The 27,541-nt window shown below is 38.4% G+C and overlaps 3 protein-coding genes and 1 long non-coding RNA gene across 9 annotated transcripts; 1 reads left to right on the forward strand and 3 right to left on the reverse strand.

The window, feature by feature from the left end:
• Window positions 1–1,743: 1,743 nt before the first annotated feature.
• On the reverse strand, window positions 1,744–6,206 carry LOC124629099 (uncharacterized). Its single transcript, XR_006983978.2, has 4 exons — window positions 5,982–6,206; window positions 5,183–5,668; window positions 3,078–5,040; window positions 1,744–2,995 (listed from the first exon to the last, which is right to left on the reverse strand). It is a non-coding gene; the product is annotated as an uncharacterized LOC124629099 (long non-coding RNA).
• Window positions 2,688–9,038, forward strand: LOC108278118 (tripartite motif-containing protein 16-like protein). The gene is made up of 6 exons (XM_017491298.2): window positions 2,688–3,275; window positions 4,920–5,015; window positions 5,145–5,378; window positions 5,567–5,726; window positions 6,111–6,170; window positions 6,264–9,038. The coding sequence occupies exons 1-6, from the start codon at window positions 2,688–2,690 to the stop codon at window positions 6,791–6,793; spliced, it is 1,668 nt and encodes a 555-aa protein (XP_017346787.2). The 3' UTR covers window positions 6,794–9,038.
• Window positions 7,508–20,520, reverse strand: LOC108278144 (protein ENL). Its single transcript, XM_017491337.3, has 11 exons — window positions 20,486–20,520; window positions 14,401–14,496; window positions 14,190–14,315; window positions 11,763–12,115; window positions 11,041–11,245; window positions 10,800–10,884; window positions 10,094–10,196; window positions 9,742–9,838; window positions 9,589–9,654; window positions 9,405–9,476; window positions 7,508–8,019 (listed from the first exon to the last, which is right to left on the reverse strand). The coding sequence occupies exons 3-11, from the start codon at window positions 14,310–14,312 to the stop codon at window positions 7,891–7,893; spliced, it is 1,233 nt and encodes a 410-aa protein (XP_017346826.3). The 5' UTR covers window positions 14,313–14,315; window positions 14,401–14,496; window positions 20,486–20,520; the 3' UTR covers window positions 7,508–7,890.
• On the reverse strand, window positions 20,165–26,289 carry znf414 (zinc finger protein 414). 6 transcript variants are annotated; one of them, XM_017491333.2, is made up of 9 exons: window positions 26,157–26,289; window positions 25,831–25,900; window positions 25,701–25,750; window positions 25,510–25,620; window positions 25,128–25,233; window positions 24,564–25,018; window positions 23,310–23,377; window positions 21,907–22,051; window positions 20,165–20,616 (listed from the first exon to the last, which is right to left on the reverse strand). In XM_017491333.2, the coding sequence occupies exons 3-9, from the start codon at window positions 25,705–25,707 to the stop codon at window positions 20,540–20,542; spliced, it is 969 nt and encodes a 322-aa protein (XP_017346822.1). In that variant the 5' UTR covers window positions 25,708–25,750; window positions 25,831–25,900; window positions 26,157–26,289; the 3' UTR covers window positions 20,165–20,539. The 6 variants fall into 6 exon arrangements, 4 of the variants coding, with proteins under 4 accessions (XP_017346822.1, XP_017346824.1, XP_017346821.1 ...); XR_001815256.2 differs by lacking the exon at window positions 25,831–25,900 and having other exon boundaries at window positions 21,907–22,056; window positions 23,310–23,374; XR_001815255.2 differs by lacking the exon at window positions 25,831–25,900 and having other exon boundaries at window positions 21,907–22,056.
• Window positions 26,290–27,541: the final 1,252 nt, after the last annotated feature.

The raw sequence follows: 27,541 nt of genomic DNA on the forward strand, positions 1-27,541 counted from the left end.
AACCAACCCCTAAAACACCAACCCCACATTATCCTTTAAAATAAATAAATAAATAAATTACTCTGGCACTTACACCTCTACTCTGTGCACTTTGCTTTTCTAGAACTCAGTTAAAATATCTTGTACAGTAGCACCACTTGTATTTTTCTCCACTTGATATATCGCTTTGCTTGTATTTCTTCACTTGTAAGTCGTTTTGGATAAAAGAGTCTGCTAAAAGAATAAATGTAAATGTAAAGACAAATACAGTATGATTTCAATATACATGCGATAGTAAAAAAAATAAATCATCCCTCATTTTGTATGTATCATGATGGATGCTGCTTTTTTTCTTACTGTCATTTAAGCCTGGACCAAATAAGTCCAACGTCAGACAGATATAGAGGACGGAAATGAAGTAGGCCATACATAAACTGTAATAGATTTAAAAAGCCTTACTCAGTGTGCATGTGGGTGTGTGTATATGTGTTTTCTCTTGGTTTCAGACTGAATTTGGAAACAAACTGTTTGTTTGATTAATTGATTAATTAATTAATGACAATTCAAATGAGTAATACAGTCTAAAAAGGCCAGACATCTAGCTGACGCAAGCTAACCTGACAAGATGTTGTTTGGAAAAGCTAAAGATAAACTGTTTTGTTTTTTGTTTTTAATTTAAAAAAAGCTTAAATTGACTCTAAACTATTTATATAGAATCAAATAAAGCTACCCCCCACGACCCTGAAAAGGAATAAGCGGTTGAAGATGGATGGATGGATGGATAAAGCTACCATTATTTTAGAAACTTGTCGAATAAAAATCTCTTTCCACACACTTACACTCTTGGAGTTTTCTCTGAGGTCAAATGAAGTGATGTGTCCTTTGTGAATGAGTAGCTTCTTTGAATTCCTTTATTGAATCAGCTGTTTCAAAGCAGAAGATTTGATGATTGAACAGGTGGGAAATAAAGGATGGGGTTTCTTTTTTCTCTCTCTCTGAAAGGTTGGTGCCATTAAAAGGGACTAATATCAAGTATGTTATGAAGGTGTCAGGGAAAATGATGGTGGAAAACTAGTCAACTGCTTTTTAGAATAGTATAGTAAAAGTTTAAGTGAAGTGAAACAGCTCATATAGTAAAGTAGAAACACTCCTAAAAACTAAAGTAGTATGTTCACTTGTGTTACCACACCCCACTGTTTTAAGGCTGTCCTTATTAGTAACAGGGGGCTGGAACATAATATTGGATCCTTATTTGGCCCCGGCAGTACTGAAATTACAGCTGTGCTCATTTGTGATGAAATGTTTGAAGTACTTTAATGACATTTTAAGGAAGGGTGGATGGCTGGTGTTTTACCAAAAATACTCAAAACAGAAAACCAGCTCAATAAAATCTTGCAAGCCAAAACCAGTGCAGCTACTGACTGGGTTCTTCTGGCTTTCACCGAATCAGTTTTAGTCTTGATAATTTGACTTGATAATAGTCTTGACAACGCTGTTTTATGCCTTGACATTGTTTTATATCTTTCTTAAATGTGACTGGTGGAGGAATCAGATTATTATCCATGATCTGAGAGTCTCAATTCTTTCAAAACACTAATACTGGCCATCGAGCTCTTTCTCTTTTTCACTTTCTCTCATCTCTGCTTGTTTTATTTTGTTAATTTATTCTCTCATGACACTGCTTCACAACACTGACTGTACTGACTTTAAATATAAAGTTGGTTTGAACTTTTTTTTTTTTTTTGCAATTTAGTTTGAGTCAGACACATTTTATGAACACTTTATTTAATATTTTTTATTACAAACATTTAATTTCAGCCTGGCGTTTTCCTTTGCCTTTTGACCTGACAATGCATGAAAAGCTGTCAAGTAAAGACTACATAAGAGAAAAGGCAGTCTCAATACTATTTCAGTTCCTTGAATATTTACACTCATGTTCAAAATGGCCAACTAAAGGAATTACAGCAGCCGCTGTATATAGCATACCTGAATTTAAAGCATTCATCCAGAAGCTATTACCTAATAAAATACCACTGTTCACAACAGAACTCATAATAATAATCTCTACAGTGGGTTGAGTTGATACAAGACATATGTCTTGTACCAGACATATGTCTGGTACAAGTAGCCATATGTGAGATTGAGAGCATCCAGTCAAGAGAGTCTGAAAGTAGACAAGATCTTTCCAAATCTGTATAGGCTCAAACATCAAGCTAGTTTCCTCTGGGATTCTAGAACATGTGAGCGTTAAAAGGAAATTAAATTGTAGATAAGATGGCATAGAGGAATAGAGGGCACTCCCTGTTCATTTATTCACTGCAACTAATAAAAGGGCACAGTTCAGGAATTTGTTGACACTGTAACAATAGGGAAACACATGAACATGTACTACTACTGCATTGCAATGCTAAAACACACATGGAAGGTCTGCTAGCATCACTGACCTCAGATGGACTCAGCAATTACAATCTAAAGGGGGAAATTAACATAAAATTGTAGTCTGGGTGTCATTGACAAAATGTGTTTTAGTTTTTGAAATAATGTGGAATTTACAAATAAGTGGATTAAAGAAAGTGCGATTTACTAAAGTTTGCACTCCATACTCCAGTCCACTAGGTGGTGGTAAAGCATCACGAGCTGTTAAAAACATCAAAGAAGTAGGAGACGTGCTTTGTTTGTTTCTCTCTCTCCGTCTCTCTTGCAGGAAAATGGCCAGTATTTCAGTAGATCAGTTGTCGGTGGTTCAGTTCATCTGTCCAGTGTGTCTGGATCTCCTGAAGCATCCGGTGACTACTCCCTGTGGACACAGTTTCTGCAAGGTGTGTATTAATCGCTTCTGGGATCAAGAAGATCTGAGGAGGATCTACAGCTGTCCCCAGTGTAGAGAGACTTTCACTCCAAGGCCTGTTCTAGGCAGGAACAACATACTGGTTGAAGTGGTGGAGAAACTGAAGGAGACTGAACTCCAAGCTTCTGCTCACTGTTACGCTGGACCTGGAGATGTGGAGTGTGATTCCTGCATTGGGAGAAAACACAAAGCAGTTAAAACCTGTCTGGTGTGTCTGGCCTCCTTTTGTGAAGATCATCTTAAACCTCACTTTCAGGCTCCTGCCTTTAAGAAGCACAAGTTAGTTGAAGCCTGTGCAGAGCTCCAGGAGAAGATCTGCTCTCGACATGACAAACTGCTCGAGATCTACTGTCGTACTGACCAAAGCTTCATCTGTTACTTGTGTACGATGGATCAACATCAAGGCCATGATACAGTTTCAGCTGTAGCAGAAAGAACTGAAAAACAGGTGAGAACCATAAGGATTATTTAGTTATATGACACAAAGTAACATTTCATTGTGTTGCATGCATGGAAAGACTGTGAAGAGCATTTTCATTATTTTATTTTATAAAAGTGTCTGCTGATAAGGAAGTTTTATAAATAATCCTCATGACCATAATGAGTGAACTTCACTAGGCCGGCACCCATACAATAACTTTTATTATTATCTATTATTATTATATTATTATTATTATTACAGGTTATTAAATTGAACACGTGACAGAACTATTTTTATTATTATATTAATGTGTTTTATATTATTTGTCATTTTAAAGTGCCTGATATTGAGAGAGCAGTATATGAATACACTATTATTACATATCCTGGGACGTTACAGTATTTGGCTGGAATAGTCTAAAGATAAAGAGTGAGAACTTTATCTGACAGGAAGTGAGACGGTAAAACGGTTCATTGTGTATTTCAGGTTAGCACGTTCACCTCAGACCTCCAGGGTCGGGGGTTCGATTCCTCCGTGGCCCATGATTAGCATGTCCAAAGTGTCCGTAGTGTATGAACGGGTGTGTGAATGTGTATGTGATTGTACCCTGCGATGGATTGGCACTCTATCCAGGGTGTACCCCGCCTTGTGCCCGATGCTCCCTGGGATAGGCTCCAGGTTCCCTGTGACCCTGAAAAGGATAAGCGGTATAGAAGATGGATGGATGCCCTAACATCCCAACACCAGGTGATATGTGGTGTAAGTCTGGTGTATGCTGGCGCGCTAATGAACATACACCATGAAATGCAAGTGAACTGCATGTACACCATATGGCTGAAAGTATGTGGACACCTTGACACCCATATGTTATTGTTTCGCATCTGATTCCAAATGGCGTTTATATGGAGTAGGTCCCCTTCCCGTTGCTGCTATAACAATATATTCACTCTTCTAGGAAGGCTTTCCACTAGATTTTAGAGTGCGGTTGTGGGGATTTGTGTTCATTCAGCTACAAGAGCGTTCGTGGGATCAGGCGCTGATGTTGGATGCAGTCGGCTTTCCAGTTCATCCAAAAGGTGTTCCATGGGGTCGAGCTCAGAGGTCTGTGCAGGACACATGAGTGTTTCTAAACCAACTGTAGCAAATGTCTTCATGGACTTCACTTTGTGCACAGTGGCATTATCATGCTGGAACAGGTTTGGGCCTCTCAGGTGCAGTGAAGGGAAATTGTAATGCTACTGCATACAAAGATATTTGGCTAAGCTGGAGTCGTATTTTTACCAGACTGCATTAATACTGTACTCTAACGTGGTCTGAAAAATGGTATCGATGTATTGCTTGCAACGAACATTGACTGAATAAGCTAATGTCACTTTAAAAACGTTTTCCCGTATTCATCGCCAGTGTAACTGCACAAGCAAAAACGCTGTCCCCTGGTGATGTTAACACAGCACACAACTGCCAATGTCTCACAGAAATCAGGAAAATACATCAACAGTGAACAACCTAGCACCAAAATTGCTCAACACATAGCAAATAGTTCAACATATACAGTCCATTTTCAGTTTATTTCAGGGTGGAGTTTTCCTTTAACTCTTTTACGCTGCTGTTATTATTGACACACTGAGCTTTTGATGCAGAAATAATGAAATGTATTTGATTTGATCTCAGAATGAGGTAAAGGAGGAGCAGATGAAATCCCTGCAGAGGATCCAGGAGAAGCAGAAGATGGTGCAGGAGCTGAGACAGACTGTGGACACTATTACGGTGAGACGAGAGCAGAGAGATTTTCCTAAGCACACACACACACAAACTTGTGTGTAGACAATGTAGGATAACTGTAAGATAAAGTGTTCTATTTAAACAGACTTCGATCTTGTGTGTGTGTCCTAATAGAGGCGTTCACAGTCAGCAGTAGATGAGAGTGAGAAGACCTTTACTGAGCTGATCAGCTCCATGGAGAAAAAGCGCACGAAGGTGAAGGAACTGATCAGAGCTCAGGAGAAAGCTGAACTGAGTCGAGCTGAACGACTCCTGAAGCAACTGGAGCAGGAGATTGCTGATCTTAAGAGGAGAGTCACTGAGCTGGAGCAGCTTTCACACACACACGATCACATCCACTTCCTCCAGGTAACACTCACTGTCTGATCTACAGTGGGCGCTGTTCCTCACAAAGTTTCCTCCTAAAAGCTCATTACAGCAACGATCAATGTTCCTGTCTGAGATCACAAGTGTGTGTTTGGTCTGATTCAGTCTGAGATTCATTCGTTCCTCTCCTATACTTTTCTCCTTCTCTATTATGTGTTTCCTCTCTGTAGAGTTTCCCGTCTCTCTGTGTTTCTCCTGGATCTGATGACTCACCCAGCATCACTGTCAATCAACATCTCTCATTTGATGGAGTGAGGAAATCTCTCTCAGATCTGAAAAAACAAGTCGAGGAACTTTGTGAGGAGGAATTCAACAAAATCCGTCCACAAGGTAAACAAGCAAACATTTGTTCTGTATCACAGTAAAGAGAGCCATAAAATTCATAAAACAGAAATAAGAAGTAAGCAGGAACAAGACTGAATAAAATCACAAAGTAGTAGCATTAGACTTGTAAATTACACTGAGATAAATTCACCAGACAAACAAAGTCAATGGAACTTAATCACAAATCCACAATCTAATCTTATATTTTTGGAGAAAATAATTGTGAATGCATTAAGTTAAAAATCAAGACAGATGCCTTACTGAAAAAAAGTGATAGAGGTGTCTGTCTGAAACCAGCAAGTCAGTTTTTATTCTCAAGTTTTTATTTTCATGCTTTAAACTGTTTCCACGTCATTTCTCCGTCTCCATCTTGTCTCTGTGTCTCCACAGCTGCAGCAGTTCAGATGATTTCACCCTCAGAACCAAAGAGCAGAGAAGATTTTCTGCAGTGTAGGTGTAGCATGCACACACACTAATTATATATATATATATATATATATAAAAATATAAAATATCTAACCTGTGGACATTTTATTGTTTTAGATTTCTGTTGTCTGACTCTGGATCCCAACACAGCACACCGTCAACTCATTCTGTCTGAGGAGAACAAAGCGGTGACACTTAGTAATACACGACAGCGATACCCTGATCATCCAGAGCGATTTGACTCCAGGCCTCAGGTCTTGAGTAAGGAGAGTGTGAGTGGACGTTGTTACTGGGAAGTGGAGTGGACCAGTGATGTTGGTGTGTCTATATCAGTCTCGTATAAAGAGATCAGCAGGAAAGGGCAGTTTAACGAGTGTGAATTTGGATTCAACAATCAGTCCTGGAGTCTGGGGTGTTTTTTTCATTCTTTTTTTTTCCAGCACAACGAGACCAAAACTGAGCTCCAAGATCCAATATCCTTCAGAATAGGAGTGTATGTGGATCACAGTGCAGGAACTCTGTCCTTCTACAGCGTCTCTGACCCGATGAGGCTCCTCCACAGAGTCCACACCACATTCACTCAGTCTCTGTATGCTGGGTTCAGGATAGTTCATTATGACTCAATTATAAGGTTAAGTGACCCATAATGAAATGTTCAGTGAAATTGCTTGTGTTGGTAGATCTTAGTGCAGCTTTTACTACAATATTTACCTAGACAGTTTATAAAATGTTAGTTAGGGGAACCTGGATCATGTCTTAATGTAAACAGTGACTACTCTATGTATACAAATATACTATATACACTATATGGCCAAAAGTATGTGGACACCTGATCATCGTACTCGTATGTGCTTGTTGAACATCTCATTCCAGTGTTGTTTCCCTCCCTGCTATAAACAACATCTCTTCGGGCAAGGCTTCCCTCTAAATTTTGTAATGTGGCTGTGCATATTTGTGCCTATTAAGCCACAGGAGCTTTACTGAGGTCAGACCCTGCTATTGGTCAAGAAGTCCTGGTGCGTAGTTGTCATTCCAGTTCGTCCCAAAGGTGTGCGGTGGGGTTGAGGTCAGGGCTCTTTGCAGGACACTCGAGGTCATTCATGCGAGTCTTGTAAAACCATGTCTTCATGGGCCTAGCTTTGTGCCCAGGGGCATTGTTATGGTGGAATACATTTGTGCTCCTCACCTCCACTCAAGGGAAATTGAAATGTTACAGGGTACAAAGACATTTTATACAATTGTGGACCTACTAATTTGTGGCAATGGTTTGGGGAAGAACTACATTTGGGTGTGATGGTCAGGTGTCCACATACTTTTGGCACATTGGAAACTCCTTCCATGAATGTTAAATAAACTTCACCCACTTTATAAATCTGTTTATGTGGAATGTTAACTGTACAAGTAGCCACTTGCATGAAAAGAAGACAATACAGTGTAGTGGGATGCACAAAAAAGCTCCACAAAACTTTGTTCAGCAAATTAAACATGATTCAATGTTATATCCAGGGCACAAATAGGTGTTTAAATGTAACTAATTAGTAACCAAAATGTTTGTGCTTTGGGATGATTTCCCATCTGTGTTCCATGCAAATGCTTAGATTTTTCAGCTGTAGTGCAAAAATATACTATCGCCTTCAAACCCTGTCCATGTTCATCATCATGTCCACCACTGTGCAGTAATCAAGCTGTGTGTGCATGCATGTGTTTTCACTGAGCTAAAAAACAGACAAGGCATTCTCCTTTCTCATGTCCTCTTGGCCTGCACGTAGTTCTGTAGTTTACGCACAGTGGATTCATCCAAGGAGAAAAGGTCGAAGTCAAACGTGGTTTTGGTGACGTTGAAGTGTCCGGTCTTTTCAATAAGGTTTACGATCTAAAACACAAACAAAATGAGTGTTAACTCCTATGTTTATTTTGGGTGAAGAAGCCACAATTGTTTAAAAAAAAAAAAAAAAAAAAAGATTGTATTTCATATACTTTGTTCAGTTTGTCTAGAGGTGATGTCCAGCTTATTTCAATTAAATACAAAGTAAGCCTTATAAATTACTGGTGTTTGCTAACAAGTGTGTTAGTAAGTCAGTCAGTCTATCAACTGGTCTGCTAATTAGTTAAGTCTGTGAATAAATGAGTCAATCAGTGAGTCAGTCAATTGGTCAGGGAGTGACTCACTGAGCCAGTTAGATAGAATTTCATTGAATCAGTGAGTCAATTACTGATCGGTGAGTGAAATCTAAAGTGAGTCATTGAATCAGTCAGTGAGTTAATCAGTACATCAGTCAGTAAGAGTTTTTGAAACACTGTAAGATGGGTAGTTACTCAGTGAATGATCGAGTGCAACTCTTTGTTAGTGAGTCAGTGATTCAATGAGTGTCTCAGTCAATCAGTAAACTAGTCAATCGGTGAATCAATGAGTTAGTCAGTCTGTGAACGAGTAAGCCCAACAGTGATTCAGTAAGCGAGTCAGTCTGTAAGTTAGTGCGTCACTCAGTGAGTCAGTCAGTCAATGAGCAAGTGAATCTGTTCCTCAGTGAGTCAGTCCATGATTCAGTATGTTATTAGGTTAATCAGTCAGTTAGTCCCTTAGTAAGTGAAGAATTATGGTTTTTGATTCTAGCTCTAACTGTTCATATTAATAGCATGGTATGTACTTTTCAGACTTTTTTGAGAATGCTAATCACTTCAAGATTCATATGTTAATGGAAACTTCCTCACAGAGCATCTGTTGTGAACAGGAATGTGCTTTCGAAGGCCTAGGAGACCTTGGGTTAGCAGCTTGGGTAAGATGTTTTAAGAAAAGGCTTTTGTATGTAGGGAGGGCAGTTGAGGACTGAACACTGATGGGACAACACCTGTGTATGTACATGAAGCTTCAATAAAACTATTCCTCTTCTCCTGCTTGCATCTTTATTAAGAACAGAACAGAATTTATATCACAATCCAACAGTAAGCAAGTGAGTAGGTTAGTCACTAAATCACTTGTGAGTGATTTATGCTAGTGAGTCAGTCAGTAAATAAATGAGTGTCTGACTTATTTATTGACTGACTGACCCACTGACAGACAGAGAGGGAGTCAGTAAGTGAGTGAATCTGTTAGTCATCAAGTCAATGAATTATTGACTCAGAGTCAAAATTCCTCAGCTAGGAATGACCTTTATAATAGTTTACAGAGAAGGCCTGGGTCAGTGGAACAGAATATATTGAGATTTTAGAAAAAATCCCATCTGGAAAAAGAATTTGAGATTGATTCTGGTTTCTGACCTGTTGTAAGATCTTCCTTTCTCTCAGAGCCATTAGTCTGTGATGGAGGTCCACCAGCTCCTCTGTGTAAACCTTAGAGGACAAAAATCACAACGATACACCAAATAGTCATGGTTCCAGCCACTGAAATATGCCTTTCATTTATTGCATTTATTTAATGGTTCGGTTTATTTACTCTTCCTACCTTGTCCCTCTTGAGAACCTTTTCCCTTTTGCAGGAATCTGAGGATTTCTTTTTCTTCTCCAACATCTACAAACAAACACAAAAACTCGGTCAGTCCCAGTGAAGGAGTGTAGCCTCAATCTCTGTCAGAAAGACCTGTATATATAACTTTGCCTTAATATTCTTTGTATTGAGTTTGGGTATGGGTGACGGCGCCTCCTGGCTGTGCGGGTGAGACTCTTCAACATCACTGTCACTGTCCATGAACAAGCTGGAGGGGAACACAAGGAAAAAAATTGTATTCTTTACACAAATATAATACAGCGTTAGGGAAACTCTTGGCAGCTTGTCGCTCAAAAGAATATTGTAAACTGTGATGAAAACCAGTGAGTGGACGTTAGGGTTCTGTTCAGTCAATGTACAATAAGCTTAGAACAAATGCTAGAAGAATTCATCTTACAAAAATCAAACCAATAGCAAGCAACAGCATTGATACTAAATGCTGAGGAGTTAATGTGGCATGTACCGTGCGTCCTGGATTGTGGCCTTTATGGCCGTCTCCACCTCTGAGCTTCTGTCATCATCAGAGCATTCTGAAAGCAGATGTTCCACCATGAAGTGTAAAGGTCCTGTGTACAATACTCATACTTTCAGTAATCTGACTCAATGCAATTAAAAGCTAGCTTTAATCTACTAGCAAATTAGCATAGTCTCTTCCAAGCCCATGTCATTTAAATCCCGCTTATTAAGAAACTCAAACTCCAAATCTAAGCCCTGTCTTCCCACGGTCACATGTTTCCGAGTCCTACGTTCCAAAAATAACATGTTCTGAGTCCCCTGTTCCTAAGGTCATTTGTTCCTTACCATCTGATACTATCAGTCCTAGGTTCTCAAAGTCATCTCTACTCAAACTCATGTGTGCTCAAAGACCTCACTTCTCAAAGTCCTAGGTTCTAAAAGTCTTCTTTTCTTAAAGTCAGAGGTTCTCAAAATAATAGATCCTTCTTTTCTTTTTAAAGTGCTATGTTTCCAAAGTCATAGGTTCTCAAAGTTCTATGTTCATAAAGCCCTATCTACGGTTCTGAAGACAGGGCATCGATGGCCACCTTTAAAATCAGATTGACCCATTTCCTTTTCAGTAGGTTATGGAAATAATATTTAAATTAGGTTTTTGAAACTGAAATTTAAAAAAAAATCTATTTGAAATGCATTTAGTCTCCCTCAGCTCATACCTTGGCTTTGCATCTGCAAGGGCCCAAACTCAGAGTCAGAGCTGGAAGAGGAGCAGGAACTGGATGAATTGGACCGCACTGAATGCTTCAGAGAAACACACAATTACTCGATCATCACAGTGTCGTGTAGCTAATTTAATTCCCATCAAGGTATAACAAATAATTTAGTTACACAATCAAGTTTCAATTCCAACCTTTAAACAGCTAGCGAACACTGCTAAGAGTCATTAGCTTGCCTCACCACGGATCTAGACAAAGTCTCGTCTTCCGAAGTGGAATCTGAATCCATCCGTCTATTCACTATTGGAAGCTCACGTCTCATTTTTACCCAGTGGCTTTTTTCTCTCGTCCTTTTCTTCTCCAGGTAGGCGGAGGGAGGAGCAGCAGTAATTGAGGAGATCCGGGAGGCGGCGGCGATAGAGCCTCCTTCTTTAGTTCTGTTGAAGCTTAAGGGGCAAATACACACCATCGCAATATTTTTAATAACGTAGTAGCAATATAATCATCTTAATATCTTTCCTGTTGGACGATTGACTAAACCAGTAGAATATGATGGCTATAAACTAGGAGTTGATTATGAGAAGATTATGAACAAATTAGAACAGATGTACTCTGAGCAGATTATGACACAAATAAAAAATGAGATTTCAAGTAGATTATAATGTATAATTCTAAATAGATTATGAGAAATATGAAATTACAAATAGATATGGCAATTATTAGCAGATTCTATATCATTATAAGTAGGTCACAATTTAGGATTATGGAAAGGATTATGATATATATAAATAAAATCCTGAGCAGGATATAAAATGAGAGATTATAATGAAAGATGATGACAAACATGAGACTATGAGTAGATTATAAATTAATTAACAAACAATATATAACTGTGAATAGGTTGTGATTTAAGATCATGGAAATATGATTATTAATAGATTATAAGATTATGATCAGCCTAACCTCTTCAGTTTTTTGGCGGTCGGATTCGATGACTCTGTAGCGGATGAAGGGCGTTTGGTCCCAGCTCGTAAATCCACCTGCCTTACATCTCCACCTTTGGACTCTCTTGCGGTGATTTTGAGTTCTTTAAAGGCCATTTTCGCCATATTTTTTCCCTCCTCCTTCCCCCGGTTCTCTGTGCTTTTCCTCAACGACGAGGAAGATGACGGTTTCAATGTGGACTTCCCTCCTTCACGCTCTCTCTCTCTGGAAGTAGTCTTGCTCTCAGAGTCTTTTTGTTCTCCGTGCTCTCTATTTGGTTTGTAGTGTTCATGGCCTTTTCCCTCTACTCCTGCTCTGTCTTTATTTGGCTCCTAAAGGTGAGAGACAATGTGCAGAAAAGATCAGCGTAATCTACTGCACTGTACTGATTTTGTTACTCAGAACTAGTGCTGACTGATATGTTTAACGATTTGTTTACTGGGTTGCCAGTGAAGCTAATGGACAGGCTGCAGCTCAGGTTCTAACAAGTACAGACAAGAGACAACGCTCAAGAGTACACCAATCCAATCCTACATTGCATTGGCACCCAGCCTGGTTTAGGACTTATCTTCAAGTTTTAAAGCACTTGAATAGATTAGGACCATCATTCGTTATGGATTCTGTCCCTGTATATTCCTGAATGTTCACTAAGATCAGTACCGCAGGTTTGCTCAGTGTACTGCACGTAAAAATACCACGCAATGATTACCAATCAAGATCAGACAATTCCAGCACATCATTTTAAAAAGCATTAACTAATTGTATTCTTGTTCTATTTTTATTTTATTTTATTGATGAGTTTCAGGCATGAGCTCTGAAGGTCTCTAGTTTGTGTCATGATGTACTGGAACCAAATTGTTTTGTGTTTTTTGGTATGTGTTGTTTTGAGCATTCCTAATCACCCCACCTCTCTTTCTTTCTCTCTTCTTCTTCTTCTCATCTTATTATCTGGTAGACTAGACAACTTGTAGTTCTTATATCACTCAAACCTACGTAATAGATGTTTTGATTTTATACGTGACCTGTTCCAATCGACATTTATCATTCTTTATCAATATTTCTGTGGGAATATATACTATGCTTTCTGTATCATTAAACTAAGAAGCTTTCGGTGAACGATGGTGGCGGTGTGACTTCTTCCTGGGCCCAGACGAGAGGAAATCAGCCCGAGCAGGGTTCAAACTCAGGTCCTGTGACTGCTATCAGACAAAGAATTTAACATTCATTCATGCCCCCCCCCCCCCCCCATATTGTTTCTTAATGATTTATAGTTTATTATTGCTGCTCATATTGTCTCTACTTCAACCCTATTTCTTATTATGTCTTTCATTGGTGTCTTTTATGTAGTCTTTTATTGTCATTTTTTTTTCGAGAGAGTGCATTTTATATATGAAAAGTGCGATACAAATAATAAATAAAGAAACGTACATGTACTGTACGTACAGTACATACACTATATGACCAAAAGTATGTGGACAACCGAGCCTTGACAATCCTATTCCAAAACCATGGGCATTAATATTGAGTCGTTCCCCATGTGCTCCAGTAACAGCCTCCACTCTTCTGGGAAGGCATCTTGCTAGATTTCGACTAGTTGTTTTGAGGTCAGGGCTCTGTGCAGGCCACTTGAGTTCTTCCACTCCAACCTTAACGCACCATGTCTTCACGGAGCTCTGTTTTGCTGGAATAGGGTTGGGCTTCTTAGTTCCAGTGAAGGGAAATTGTAATCCTACGGCATGCAGAGACGTTCTATACAATTGTGCGCTTCATACTTTGTGGTAACAGTTTGGGGAGGAACCACATATGGATGTGATGGGCACCCATACCACATCACCACACACGTTTGGCCATATAGTGTTCATACTTGGATGGTGTTGTTATAATTATGATAAAATTCTCATAACCAATAACGTTAAATGATATAATTGTATATTACCAAATTTTAGTCGAGCGCCAGAAGTTTCATTTAAATATGCTAATGTGATATGATAGATTCAAAAAGAACAAAAATAACAATCAAATAAAACATTCCACAAGTAAACAATAAAATGTAAGCATTGCCAGGAGGTCCATGACTTTTTAATTTAGTTACAGAGCTGGATATCACAACCCATCATCATCAACGTTTCACCTTTAAATGATTTGAATCCACATCTCACTAACTCCTATAGCCTATAAATAACATCTACTGGGATCTAATGTGTTCTCTCAATGGACAATTCACAAACAGAAAGCTCTATGGATAGAAGAACAAAGAAATGTACGATATAATTGTACATATTTAGTAATGTTCCTGGAATAAATATGCCCTGACGAGACCCTGGCTACAAAATGTTTGAGAACCTCTGGTATAGGACACTATAAAACATTTTTAACTAGTGCTGATCTGTAACAAAATGTACTAACCTTCAAAGCATGGTGTGATTTGCTGTTTTTGTGGTCTGAGAAGGCAAACAATGCTGTTGTAGACAGCATGGAATAATCCGCACCAGCTCTGGGCATCATTTCAGCTTCTTCAGGTACAACCATGACCTGAGAGGAGAAACGAAGCAACGGAGAAAGAAATATCACAGGATTGGGAGAAATTATAGAACCAGAGCGACTCGACTGAACTCACCCCTCCAGCTTTGACGAGTTTGTTGGGGAACGTGAGTTTCTTGTTGTTAAACGTGAGCTTCTCATGGTGTAGGTGACTGACCGGTGGGTTGCTCTCCTGATTCAGGAAAAGGTCATAGTTAAAGCAAACCTTCTGACGCTCCTCCTTTTGATAAATAAGGGTGGAGTGATTTTTTGGGGGGGGTGGGTGGGGCAGAAACATTTACTCATAGTACTAGAAACCATTTTCACAATACAGTTGTTAAGCTATATCAGTTTAATTATGATGAGATCTGGCATGATATCTTTGTAGTCAGTAAATGTGTTTTTATATAGTTCAAGTAATTCAGTTAACTGATTTTATCATCTCATCCACACTGATGAAGCATGCTAACATCACGCAAACTCGTGAAACACACGCCCAAGAGTTGATAATATAATATTAAAAAAAACTATGTCTATGTGTATTGTAGCGTAATTGATCACTGCATTGATGAAAAATCATGAAATCCAACAGCAAAAACATCCTCAACGATCATAAAAAGAGCTCAAACTGTCTGTAAAATTCAGCGCACACACACACACACACACACACACACACACACACACCAGTCGTGTGTATAGTAAAAGCTCTTTTAAGCTGAGTCTGTGTGAAACCATTTTGTTGAGTCAGTCTGTCATCTGTCAGAGTGCAAACACTGCCGCTTGGTGCAACACAGAACAGCCTGACCTTTGACCTTCACCTGGTTAAAACACGTCTATTTTCCCCTGTGTAAAACTGACACGAATTAAAGTACGAAATATTAAAATATTACATATTTATAACAACGTTACACATGTAACATTACAATTTTTTCAACTGTGAAATGTTCGATCTGTTCTTCTTACTGTTTTTGAGTGGAATTTAAATGAAATTGTATTGAATAAAATCAAGAAAATACATTTGTGAAAACTTGTAAAAAGGTAAGCGCAGTACATGAAGTTTCCAGAGAAACAGGACGTCTCGGAACTTCGTCAGCTGTGCAAGCAGAAGTACCTCTGAATCTGTAGGCACTTCATAAACCAGTTGAAAATGTTGATCATGCAATAGTCAAAACTTCATGTTCCAAAGTTCTGATAGTGTGGATGATGCCACCAGCCGTGTCATTCACGTTATCTGTAATGGCTGTCGATGTGTCTCGCCACCAGAAAGGAGAAATCCGTCATGTTGGTGGTATGAACGAAGTTCTCGACTTCAGATCTCTTGGTTTCTTCCATGTATAGCTTATCACCTCTCTTACAAGAAAGACAGTAAAAAAAAAACCCCAAAAAACAAAAACTCCTGCACTGTTAAGGAGTGAGGAGTTTAGTGGTGAAGACCTAAGAAGGTTGCATGCAAGAGTGCCACAGGTTCTATTAGCCTGATCATTAAAAACGAGAGCAGTCTTAGGATCATCCTGGAAGGTTTATTCTATTTATTTTTAAGCATAATCACAGCCAATGTTTTATTCATGGGATGATGAAGCGAGCACCAAGGGGATTCTCTCTGCCTTTGAGGTTCTCTTAAGAGTGCTTAAATGAGGCACAGTACACTCCACGACATCCTTAGAGAATCCACTGTTGTGCATTTGCACTCTATGCAGCATTATTGCGTATTGGTATGTGTTGCACTAGGGTCCTGGAGAAATGACATTTCGTTCCAACGTATGCAAGCTCTATATAGGAATGATAATAAAACCCCATTTTTTTCCTTCATTCTCACTGTAAATGCATTTAAGTCACATTAACTGAGATTAAGGGATGGGATTTTTGTAGTTGTAGGAGTTGAAGGAATGGAAGTCCACGGATTTACAACAGATCGTAGTTTTCAGACAGGAATATACCGACATCTAACATACGTTTAATTATGGCACGCTCGAGCCAGGGTGAGCGATACATCATGTATATTCCAGGGTTGGCTCAAAAGTGGAAAAAAATAAAACGCAGAAGTTCCTCAACTGTTCCTCAAATGGCAGTGGTGAAGGTGTCATCAACATATCCAAGGAATACTGTGGGTTCATGTCCAGTAAATGGTTCAGATACTACTTCTTGGCAAATTTAATGAAAAGGTTTTGCATTAAAAGGTTCCTATTTATTTTGACCTCAGAGTTGAACATGGACTCGAAACCGAAGCAGATTTGAGCAAGTGCAAGTTCTGATCGGATCGTCTTAATTACAGTATCTCACACAAGTGAGTACACCCCTCACATTTTTGTAAATATTTGATTATATCTTTTGATGTGACAACACTGAAGAAATGACACTTTGCTACAATGTAAAGTAGTGAGTGTACAGCTTGTGTAACAGTGTAAATTTGCTGTCCCCTCAAAATAACTCAACACACAGCCACTGCCTTGCTAAAGAAGCTGAGGGTGAAGGTGATGGACTGGCCAAGCATGTCTCCAGACCTAAACCCTATTGAGCATCTGTGGGGCATCCTCAAACGGAAGGTGGAGGAGCACAAGGTCTCTAACATCCACCAGCTCTGTGATGTCGTCATGGAGGAGTGGAAGAGGACTCCAGTGGCAACCTGTGAAGCTCTGTTGAACTCCATGCCCAAGAGGGTTAAGGAAGTGCTGGAAAATAATGGTGGCCACACAAAATATTGACACTTTAGGCCCAATTTGGACATTTTCACTTAGGGGTGTACTCACTTTTGTTGCCAGCAGTTTAGACATTAATGGCTGTGTGTTGAGTTATTTTGAGGGGACAGCAAATTTACACTGTTACACAAGCTGTACACTCAGTACCTTACATTGTAGCAAAGTGTCATTTCTTCAGTGTTGTCACATCAAAAGATATAATCAAATATTTACAAAAATGTGAGGGGTGTACTCACTTTTGTGAGATTCTGTAAATGTCAATGACAGTGAGTAGGTCCTATTCTTATAATTATTCATAAATAATTTCCTTTTAATTATTTATTTTTAATATTATACATTAGAAATTATATTTATAATGCATATGTACTATATCTCTTGCCTCATATACTTGGTACATGTTTGACCTTCACCGGTTTTGCAATCTGCACAATTTCCCACAGTTAAACACACCTCACTGGCAGTTCACTGAACTGGAGGGGGAAAAAAATAAATAATAATAATAATAATAAAAAAAAAGACACTTCCAAAACTTAAAATAAAGTAATCTGCGCTTCTCATTTACTACATTCATTTATTCATTCTCAGTAACTGCTTTATCCTGTCAGAGTCACTGAGCTTTAAATGACACATTTGTTCATGTTTTGGTAAATAGAGCCAGCTAAGTAAATTAGAAAATATCACAGGAAGGCAGACACACAAATAATAATTGTGGAAGCAGGCAGGATGCGTCCTAATTCCTTCAGGAACAGGCAGGGGTGGGATTAAAAACAGTCCTGAGCCAACCTCTAGCATAGGACGTGATCTCACTTGCAGAGTTAGTGAATTGATTAGTTCACTGGTACGAAATGAAAGCAACATCATAACATTACTGTACTGACACTCTCCATCAGTCACTCTGTAGTTCCTGAAAAGCACTGAAGATATTAAGTCTGAATACATGACATAGTGACGAATTAAATAACGTGGTATACAACGCTGGATTCTGATTGGTCAGAAGGCGCTGATTAATTTTCTAGAACAGCAAATCGCAGGTTTATATGGCGGGGTGTAAACTTCTTAACAGGATGATCGGTGTAAATTGTTATTATTTTGTTTAAAGATCTTGTTTTTCATTCAGTACCGGCCTTCAGAAGGTACATAAAGATGTTTACATGTATCCCAGAAGACAAAATAAAAACAAGTGACACCGATCATCCTGCTCAAAAGTTTACACCCCCCATGGCTCTTAATGTATCGTGTTGCCTTCTGGAACATCAGTGAATGTTTGTACCTTTTGTAATAGTCGTGTACGAGTCCCTCAGTCGTCCTCAGTGTGAAAGGTAAAGAATGCTGGAAAGGTAAAGAATGTGCAGGACCTGGAGGATTTTTCTGAAGAACAGTGGGCAGTTTAACTGGCAGGACAAACAAGGGACTCGACTGAACGACTATCACAAAACATAAAAACAGGTGATCATCCAGGTAACGACACATGATATTAAGAATCAAGCGTGTGTAAACTTTTGCACTGATTCATTTGTGTAAATTCAATTATTATTGTGTCTTGTGGACGATATGTAAACATCTATTATGTGAAATACTGTAGCTTATTCAGAGCAGAACTAAATAATAATAAAAAAAACTAAATGCAGTAGTGTAATATGCCACTATGTGAATTTGTTGAAAGTTCTCAGCAACGCATGCACGTGCACACAAGAAGGTGTCCAGGTGATTCCCACCTGCCCTCACTACAGTTCCACATGTATCAAGGGTTTTGCTCGTGACCCTTTTGACCTTCAACATGTACCATTTGGCTGATCATTTTTCCACCAAAAAAAAAAAAAAAAAAAGGGAAGAAGATAAAAATAGCTGACGGGATCACTCGTGTTGGCTTAGTGGTTAATATGTCCTTCAGCAATGCTGACTCAGTCCCAATACTGAGAATCTGTAAAAATCTCTCTCTCGTATTGTTTCCTACCGTTAGCTTTGGTATATGTATACAAGTTGAAATCGATAACAAAAATCACAGGAATTTACAGGAAAACATTCAATGTTATTTACTTTAATACATACACCTGCTTTCTTGTAAATTCTTTACGTTATTCTAATTTAAAAATGTTTAATAGCCTAGTTGCAAGACTTCTTTGTATCTAAAGTCAGATCCGTAAGTATGTAGACAGTAAGACAATGTTTTTGCTATTTTTGCCGCTGTACACCACCACGGACTTAAAACGAAGCAATCAGGATGTAATTGAAGAGTAGATTTTCATCTTTAGTTCAAGAAGTTTAACAAAAAACAAAAATATTGCATTAACCGTTTATGAATTATAGCATTTAAAAAAAAAAAAAAAAAAAAAAAAAAAAAAAAAAAGCACTCCTCCATTTTCACAGGCTCAAAAGTAATTGGATAAACTAACAATTATAAATATAAATATAAGGATTGTTTTTAATATTTGGACGCAAATCCTTTGCAGTCAATATTGAGAGTTCCCATGAACAGCTACCAAATACAAATACAACACTTGGAATCACCTCCAGATCTTTAATCCCCTTAATTTGTCATGGAATAACGAGGAAACAAGCCACACCTGGCCATGAAACCGCTTGTCAGTCAATTGTCCAATTACTTTTCAGCCTATGAAAATAGAAGGACGCTGAAGAAAAACGCTGTAATTCCTAAACGGTTAATGCAATATTTTTGTTAAACCCCTTGAATTAAAGCTGAAAGTCTACACTTCAATCACATCTTGATTGCTCCATTTAAAATCCATCGTGGTGGTCTAAAATTGGGTCACTGTCCACATACTTATGGTCCTGACTGTATTCACCGTCAACAGAATCATCTGTACAAACCCTAAAACTAGTCATCTAGCTAAAATGTATAATTGTTAGCTATTAAAAAGTATTTTTTTGTTTTGTTTATAATTAATAGACACAATAAAATGCCAATTACAAAAATGCCTGTGGTTGAAACATGTTCATGAAACGAACCGTTAGCTCTAGTGCAGACTCATGTTTTCAGGGCTAGGTTTGAATCATTATTCTCATCTCTTACTTGTGGAAAGTCTATTTCTACAGTTCATAATTATTATTTTTTAATCATACATTAGCAAGCCCGTGTCAGTCTTTTGAAAAAATTGCTCAAACACTGAGAAACAGGGGAAATACGTGGAATGAACGCAATTTCAGTCCATTTAAAAAATGTTTACGTTGATATCAAAACATCGCAAGAACAACAATGATGCACTTACATCCATGTACAATCAAGAGCAAATCGGTTAGAAGTCACCACTGAAGCAAATACAAACTGCTGTGGTATGCACTCACAGAGGTTAGTAACAAAAAAAAATAAAAAATAAAAATCCCACTTCAGCATAATTACAATCTAAAAGAAAAATGAAAATAAGTGGAACATCAAGCTGTTGAAGGGATTTCGCTATAAAGTCATTATGAGCTGAATTGAAAATATAAACGTAGGTCATGCATCATGTAATTTTCCAATCCGTTCACCTCATGCGAGCTACAACGACCACCCAATTCCGAAGTTTATCATCTGCTGTGAATCTAAAGCTGGGTGTAATTCATGTTCTCAGAGTTTGTTGAGGTTTTAACCAGGGATGAAGGTGACCCGACTGCTGCGTCTATATAAATACATAAATACACACAAAACATAACACTCAGTGTTAGTCAGACGTATAGAATTATATTTCTGTAAAAAATAAGACCTTCTGGCTATTTAGCAAACACAAATATTTAGTTTGGATCTCCTAATTTTTGAAAGTCATTTAACTGAAGATAAAAATGTTATCTTTGTCTTATAGAGAACAGTGTAAAGAGCTACAGACCAGAATTTTTTTCTTCCACCTTACTTTACATTTCAATTACATTAACTTTATTACATATATTTTCTATTTTATGTTACTTCTTTTCTGCCACTGCTATTATCATTTTTTAAAACCATTTTATTTATTTACCTTTTGCTTCTTTAACAATTTTTTTTTTTTTTTTTAAATAAAGATGCTGCTGCTGTTATTATTATGATGATGATTATACCATTTTAACAGTCCCTCCAGGAGTTCATGATTTTGCAGAAATGAACACAAAATCAAGGAAACTCCGCAGTATTTTCAGGCACTTGCAATTTTTCTAAACTTCGCAGATTTTCCTGCAGATTTGAACCGAGATGCATCACGTGACGTCATCACAATGCACGTTCAACCAAAGCCCTCTTCGATTCACGTGCGTCGAACATGAGTACAGCTAAAAGGTCTCATTTACTGACAAACATCACTGCGAAGGAAGACCGTGCAGAACAATTTCGTACAATTGCAATTTTGCCAATTCAAGTAGTTTTCCACATAAAAAAACTCTGCAAATTGCATCACAAATTTTGGAAAAACCCGCAGGAAAATCTCAGAAAAAACTTTGTTCTGGAAAACAAAGCTGTTCGGGAATATATCATTTGAATGAGCAAATCCTAAAAACTACAAATCCTAATTTATATCCTCAGTTTTGTTGGTTTTAACTGGAACATCTCACTCACGTAACTTTGTAAGAGGCGGGGCTTAAAGGGTGCCTCATGAGAACCAAAAGGGGCGGGGCTTAAATCATTGTTCAATTGTTACACTTTTCACAAAAAAGTGAGGCGTCTTAAGTTGAAGCTTATAATGTAGACATATGATAATGATAATAATTAATAATAATAATAATAATAATAATAATTATTATTATTATTATTATTATTATTATTAATTATTATTATTATTATTATTATTAATTATTATTATTATTATTATTATTATTATTATTATTATTATATTTTAAGTCATGATATTTACCCAACCCACTTTAGAATATAGTTACTGTTGAGAGTTTAATGAGCAGGAAAATTGCCCAGCACTAATTAACAGACATGAGAACATCTGTGATACCCGCGTCGTTAGTTTTGGCCCCCGGGCTCCTATGCTGGCCCTCGATGTGTGCCGTCATCTCTTTGCGCTCGGGGGTGGAATAACCACACTGAAGGCAGCTGTAGCGCCCCCTGGTGTGCTCCCATAGGATCCTGCTGTTAAAGGACTGACCTGGGAGAAACGGTGTACACACACACACACACACACACACACACACACACACGACTGAGACAACAGAAACAAGCAACCCTTTATAGAACTCAAAAGTCTGAGTGTCTCAAAAATATCGACCCAAACAGTCTATCAGCCAATGGTTACACTTTTTTTTTACCATTTAGATTAATAAAGAACGATGTTGAATGTGTGTTTGAAAGCTAAAAAAAACAATAAATGGTGGTGATGAGGTCAGACTTTTGGATTCACAATGATGTAGTGTCCAGGACGCAGATGAAGCCTAAACACAGATGATTAAAATGAAATATAGTTTTTCCATCACCAATTCTGACTTAATGGACCAGACTTGATCTGTGCCTGCAGTATCGACACCAAAATAAACCCAGCTAAAGTTCACCCCCAAGAATGTGCCCAATTTCACTGTTAACCTCAAATGCATTCAACCAGCCCAAAACGTTTTTTTTTTTTTTTTTTTACTGGAGGTACAAAGCTATCACATCTCACAAGTAAATGAATCCAATAGCTACCAGTTTGTGTGTACAAAATGAAATATAACCTGTAGCTCCAGTTTTGGACACCAAACACATTTTGGGTCGATCAAGTACATTTGTGATATGAGGAACATTTAGTACATTTAATTTTCACCACTTAAAGTTTGCTTTCACACTTGGCTTTTTTTCCCCCCTCGAAAAAAAAACCCCACTGGCTGTCTAACCAGTTGACCTTTCTCTCTAGATTAGATTCATTATTAACATTAACGTAATGTTAACATTAATGTGTAACTCTGGTGATGAGGAGGTCGACATCACTCAGAGATTTTCGGAAAAGCGACTGCTTTGTGCGAGATGCGAGGTGGAGAGGGGGAAAAAAGGCCAAAAAGTACGAAAGCAGCCAAAAGACGGATTGAAAAGATCAAACGTCAGCAGGAATGTGAAAGCACTGTCGGCGTCTCAGCACATGGCCACTGAGCCCAGAACTCAAGCTGCTGATTAGACATGGGAGGGAGGAGGGGGAGGGGGTCAACCAGGAGGAGAGAACAGAATTGTGGGTAATAATCACTCTGATGTGTTATAATCTGTTAGTAATAATGAGATTAATCACACAGCCATGTGATTTGCTGGGAAGCGCAGAAGCAGCAGCGGTGATGACATCTTCAAAAGCGGATTGGATCTTTTCCCATCTACCATCCTTGTGTGTGTGTGTGTGTGTGTGTGTGTGTGTGTGTGTGTACGCGCTTCTCCGTTCCTCACCTGGACTTCCTCTCTACTCAAAGCCTGAGGAGAGTTCCATCTGTGCAAAATGGGCGCAGGCAAGTCTGCTGGGGGCGACAGTGTGACACGACAAAAACACAGTTCACTCAACAGCGAGGACAAAGTTTAACCCTTACGACTCGTAAAGAGTGCAGAGGTGTGAGGTGACAATGTGTAGTGAAGATCAAAACAAAATAAAAACACAGATGAACAGGAACTAGGAAACCGTAGATGATGAGCGATAACGTACGGTTTAAGTAAATGAGTCGTGTATAATAACCCTGAAGACAGTTTTAGTTAAATATCAGAAAATTGGATTTTACACAATCAAGAAGAAAGAAAAAAAAAGTCACAGAAGCATATTGGGACCTGACTGGCTCTTATGTTTTATTAATGTTTAATAAAACACTGTGTGTGGTGCTGTTAAAGTAAATAATCAACAACTGGGTGGTGTGATGAAGCGGAGTTACTATGATCACTCAGAAATGGATTATTTCCCCATGACGGCGCATCCCAAAATGTTTTATTCCTTTTATGTGACAGCAATTTGACACCGATTGCAGTTTAAGTGAGTTCCTGTCCTTATGTTATATTAGCAATAAATAGTCATTCCCTCCCAGCCTTTCTTTTTTCTCTCTCTCGAAGTTAAATAACACAGCTTTCCAAACGATATCAGCTTTACCGCTGACTGCGGACACTGGAGACTCCTTCCATGAATGCTAAATAAACACCTCCTCAAAGAAAACTTCACCAACGCAACGATTACACACGTTTGACACACGTTCCGTTGTATACCATGTACTAACACGCATTCGTCCTTGCCTGATTGGCTGAAAGCAACACATGCTCGTTTGCATAAAGCTGAGCTTTGTTTTGAGCGCCCTCTGGTGCCCAACAGTATGTAATAGCATCATATTCATGAATCTAACTTGTGCTATAAAACGTTGAAGATAAAAGAAGCTTATTCGATTTTTAGGATTTTTCTGTGAAATGGCCTGATATTAAAAGGCTAAACAATATTATTGGACCAGCCCTCAAACACACTGCATCTAGAGCTAAATATAATAAAATACATTTTTTTATACATTAAATTTGTTGGTAAGGTATCGTGATGTGCATTGTATCATCTGAGAAGTACGGATACACCTCAGTGGCGCTCACTAACAGACTCTGACGAGTGATGAAATGTCTTCAAGGTTATAACACAACTCAGCGTAGTCTTAACCCTTTACTCCTAGCCGTAGATGTGTTTACCTTGGTTCTTCCTCCAGACAGCGTTAGACCCGGGCGTAGTTTGTGGCAAGGAGGTCACTATGCCGACCGGACCGGGTCTGGGCGAGCGCTGTGGCTCGGGATCGGGTGCAGGAGACAGGCTGGGTGGAAACGGGCTGTAGGGAGCATCCGGCTGATTCTGGGGTCTTACAGCCTCAAATGCAGCAGCAGATTCCACCAGAGGAGTCGAGGACGCTTGGTCCGATGAAGCCGTGTGGAACAGAGCTTGAGGAGGAAGCGAGGGGTCAGAATCCATCTGCTGAGAATCATCTCCAGTTGAAGAACCAGCAGGATCAAAATCAGCGCCGGGAAAAGCTGAATCGGGTGCCGGACCTCCCTCCACTCTCGCCGCTTTGCTTTTGGCGACCTTGGCGCACGTCTGGAGGTGTTTGAGGAGGGTGCGGTAGGAGCGGAGCTTGGCCCTGCAGCTCTCGCATCTGTAGATTAGAGTTAAATTTTCAATGCATCAGCAAGGTTAGACTTACTGTATTAAAACAGCAAAACACATCATGATATATTTTAATTCTACAGCACTAAAAGACACACAGGAAGAAATAATTTGGCTTGTGGTGATGCCTCATGTGATCCATCAGCTGCTGCATGCTGGAGAATGATCCATCACATCCTATCGTCGAGCACAGGAAGGACTTACCTGAAAGAGAATATAAAATGGTGTAAGTTACTGGCAGCATTTAATCTTTAGGTGATGTTACAATGAAATTCTAAGTTGACTTTTTCAGCATACAGATGATGAGATGAGAAAGCCGGACAGACTAAAGGACTAAAGCGCAGCTGCATCACTCCCTTCAGGTAGGGATGACACAAAGGCTAAATTCCATTGGCACCACTATCAGCAGGTAGTCAAACTGCATTGTAGGTAATGTAGTTTTTTCTTTAATACTCAGTGTGTGAAATACTTCCTACATACCAGGCAGGGATTGTGCGGGGATCTTATGATGATCCTTCAGGTGGGTGTTCAGAGCATCTGGATGATTGTAGGTCCGTTTACAGTTATAAAACGAACAGGAAAAATGGCAACCTAAACAAGACAGAATGAAAACTGTGTAATAATAAATCATTGTTATGAATTTCTATGGCAGTGAATTAAATGGTACATACCCTCCATGGTAGTTCAGGAGTGCAGTGATGGACAAGATGCAGAATTGTACCTACACACAGAGGAAATTTTTAAATAGCAAGCTTATAATAGTAAATAAATAAATAAAAAATATACATACACACAACTTACCTTATTTGTTTCAATTAAATTGCCTTATTAATAATAAACCATTAAGAGATAGGCCTCTGTTCTAACATAGCTATAAGAAAAACATTAATCATTGTAAATGCATATACGTACTCTATAACTTAATTAAAAGACAATTATTAATTATGTTATCTTTCTTCATATTTAATTTTAACTAACGAGCTGCTAAAAGAAATAGCAACTAGCTAACTAGTAAACAAACAAAGCAACTTGCATGCTAAGCATACAACTCGCTACTTATCCGCCTGTTATTATTGTTATTAATATAAATATATAGCACAAAATGAATTAAATATAAATTCTCTCACTAAATAAGCTTTCTCAGTTGATAAAGCGTCACAAATCTTCACAAATAGTAGATTGTTTTCGTTTGACAGCTCGCGCCCGTCGATACGCTGTACGTGCACTACGGCGCACACAGAAATGGCTGCGCGGTTACGTCAAACACAGCTACCCGATTCGACCAATAGAAAAACGCGCTTAAATAAGAAACCCGGAAGTAAACTTCCAAAAGGATGAGTGGAGTCCTGAGAGTAAAAATTACCATAAGCACTTGTATATTTTATTTATTTTCATGAAAAGTTTCCCGAAAGCATAAACAAGTGATGGGGAAAAGAAGCCCCATGAAACACGGAATTGTTTGAAACGATTGCTGCCAGAAATTGTTTCTAGCTTTCGAAACGCTTTGACACATCTGGCTACACTATTAAAACACTACATTATAACATTACTACTACTACGACTAATTTTCCATGTTGGTTTATCCTTTTAAACAACAAATTCAGTATTCACAGGTGGAACTGAAGACTAAAACCAATAGATTTTTCAGAGCTTTTTCTTGTTTAAACAGTGAACCTAATAGGACACTCCTGCATAAAAAGAAACACCTGACAGTTAGAATAATTTTGCTAACCTACAAATTGGGTGGTCTGATAAACATTTTCTATGTTCTATTTCGTTTAACACATCTACATATAAATACCAGGAAATTCTAAACTATCTTCTCACATCCATTTTTTGATCTCAAACCCAAATTCAATGTACAGCAAATGAATTGGCCTTGCTGTTTCAGTAGTTTCCGAGAACACTGTATATGCTAATTTGGTTCCTGGGAATGAGTTTGTGAAACAATGACAAAAGGTCCCATATGTAGACCAGATGACTTGTGTGTGTGTGTGTATATATATATATGAGCAAGAGAAAGAGAGAGAAGCACACATTGCAAAATATATAGCCATACACTGTAAATGTTATTTCATAAACTTGTAGGATACTTTTGATGTCACCACATTGTTCACCATAAAATATAGATTAAATTGATCTAAAAAATGCCTTGAGTAATATTTTATTTAAACATAATTTTGATTACCATGTTTATTTACATTCCTGATCATCTTACTGCAACAATTTAGAAATCTACTACAATATGGATTTGAACCAAACAGGAAAACCATGCTCAATACAAGGTCCTGAGGACAGCTGCAAAGCTTGGGGTGTGGTCCTACACGGGGGCAGAGATTAAGTCCAAATAGATGTTTCTCAAGAACTGTAAGGCCAATCAAGCTCGAATTTGGTAATGTACATCTATGTGCTAATCTATAAGTGGATTTTTCATGATGGAAAACATGGTCACCATCAGCCAATCAGGTTTTAGCAGGCATTTGACAAAAGGTCTCATTTAGTTATATTCATG

Source organism: Ictalurus punctatus, chromosome 17 (assembly GCF_001660625.3).
Source record: "Ictalurus punctatus breed USDA103 chromosome 17, Coco_2.0, whole genome shotgun sequence".
Taxonomy (NCBI): Eukaryota; Metazoa; Chordata; class Actinopteri; order Siluriformes; family Ictaluridae; genus Ictalurus; species Ictalurus punctatus.

Bases quoted from the DNA above. Each gene is read 5' to 3' on its own strand.
- LOC108278118 (XM_017491298.2), top strand. From the start codon at position 2,688: ATGGCCAGTATTTCAGTAGATCAGTTGTCGGTGGTTCAGTTCATCTGT. The intron at 3,276-4,919 runs GTGAGAACCATA...ATTTGATCTCAG, and splicing joins CAGAAAGAACTGAAAAACAG to AATGAGGTAAAGGAGGAGCA. The intron at 6,171-6,263 runs GTAGGTGTAGCA...TTATTGTTTTAG, and splicing joins CAGAGAAGATTTTCTGCAGT to ATTTCTGTTGTCTGACTCTG.
- LOC108278144 (XM_017491337.3), bottom strand. From the start codon at position 14,312: ATGGTTGTACCTGAAGAAGCTGAAATGATGCCCAGAGCTGGTGCGGAT. The intron at 9,839-10,093 runs GTACATGCCACA...GTTCCCCTCCAG, and splicing joins GCCACAATCCAGGACGCACG to CTTGTTCATGGACAGTGACA. The intron at 9,477-9,588 runs GTAGGAAGAGTA...TTGTCCTCTAAG, and splicing joins AGGTTCTCAAGAGGGACAAG to GTTTACACAGAGGAGCTGGT.
- znf414 (XM_017491332.2), bottom strand. The intron at 22,052-23,309 runs GTGAGGAACGGA...CTCCCAGGTCAG, and splicing joins TGAGTAGAGAGGAAGTCCAG to TCCTTTAACAGCAGGATCCT. The intron at 20,617-21,906 runs GTATCACAGATG...GTATTTATATAG, and splicing joins GGCCAAAACTAACGACGCGG to ACGCAGCAGTCGGGTCACCT.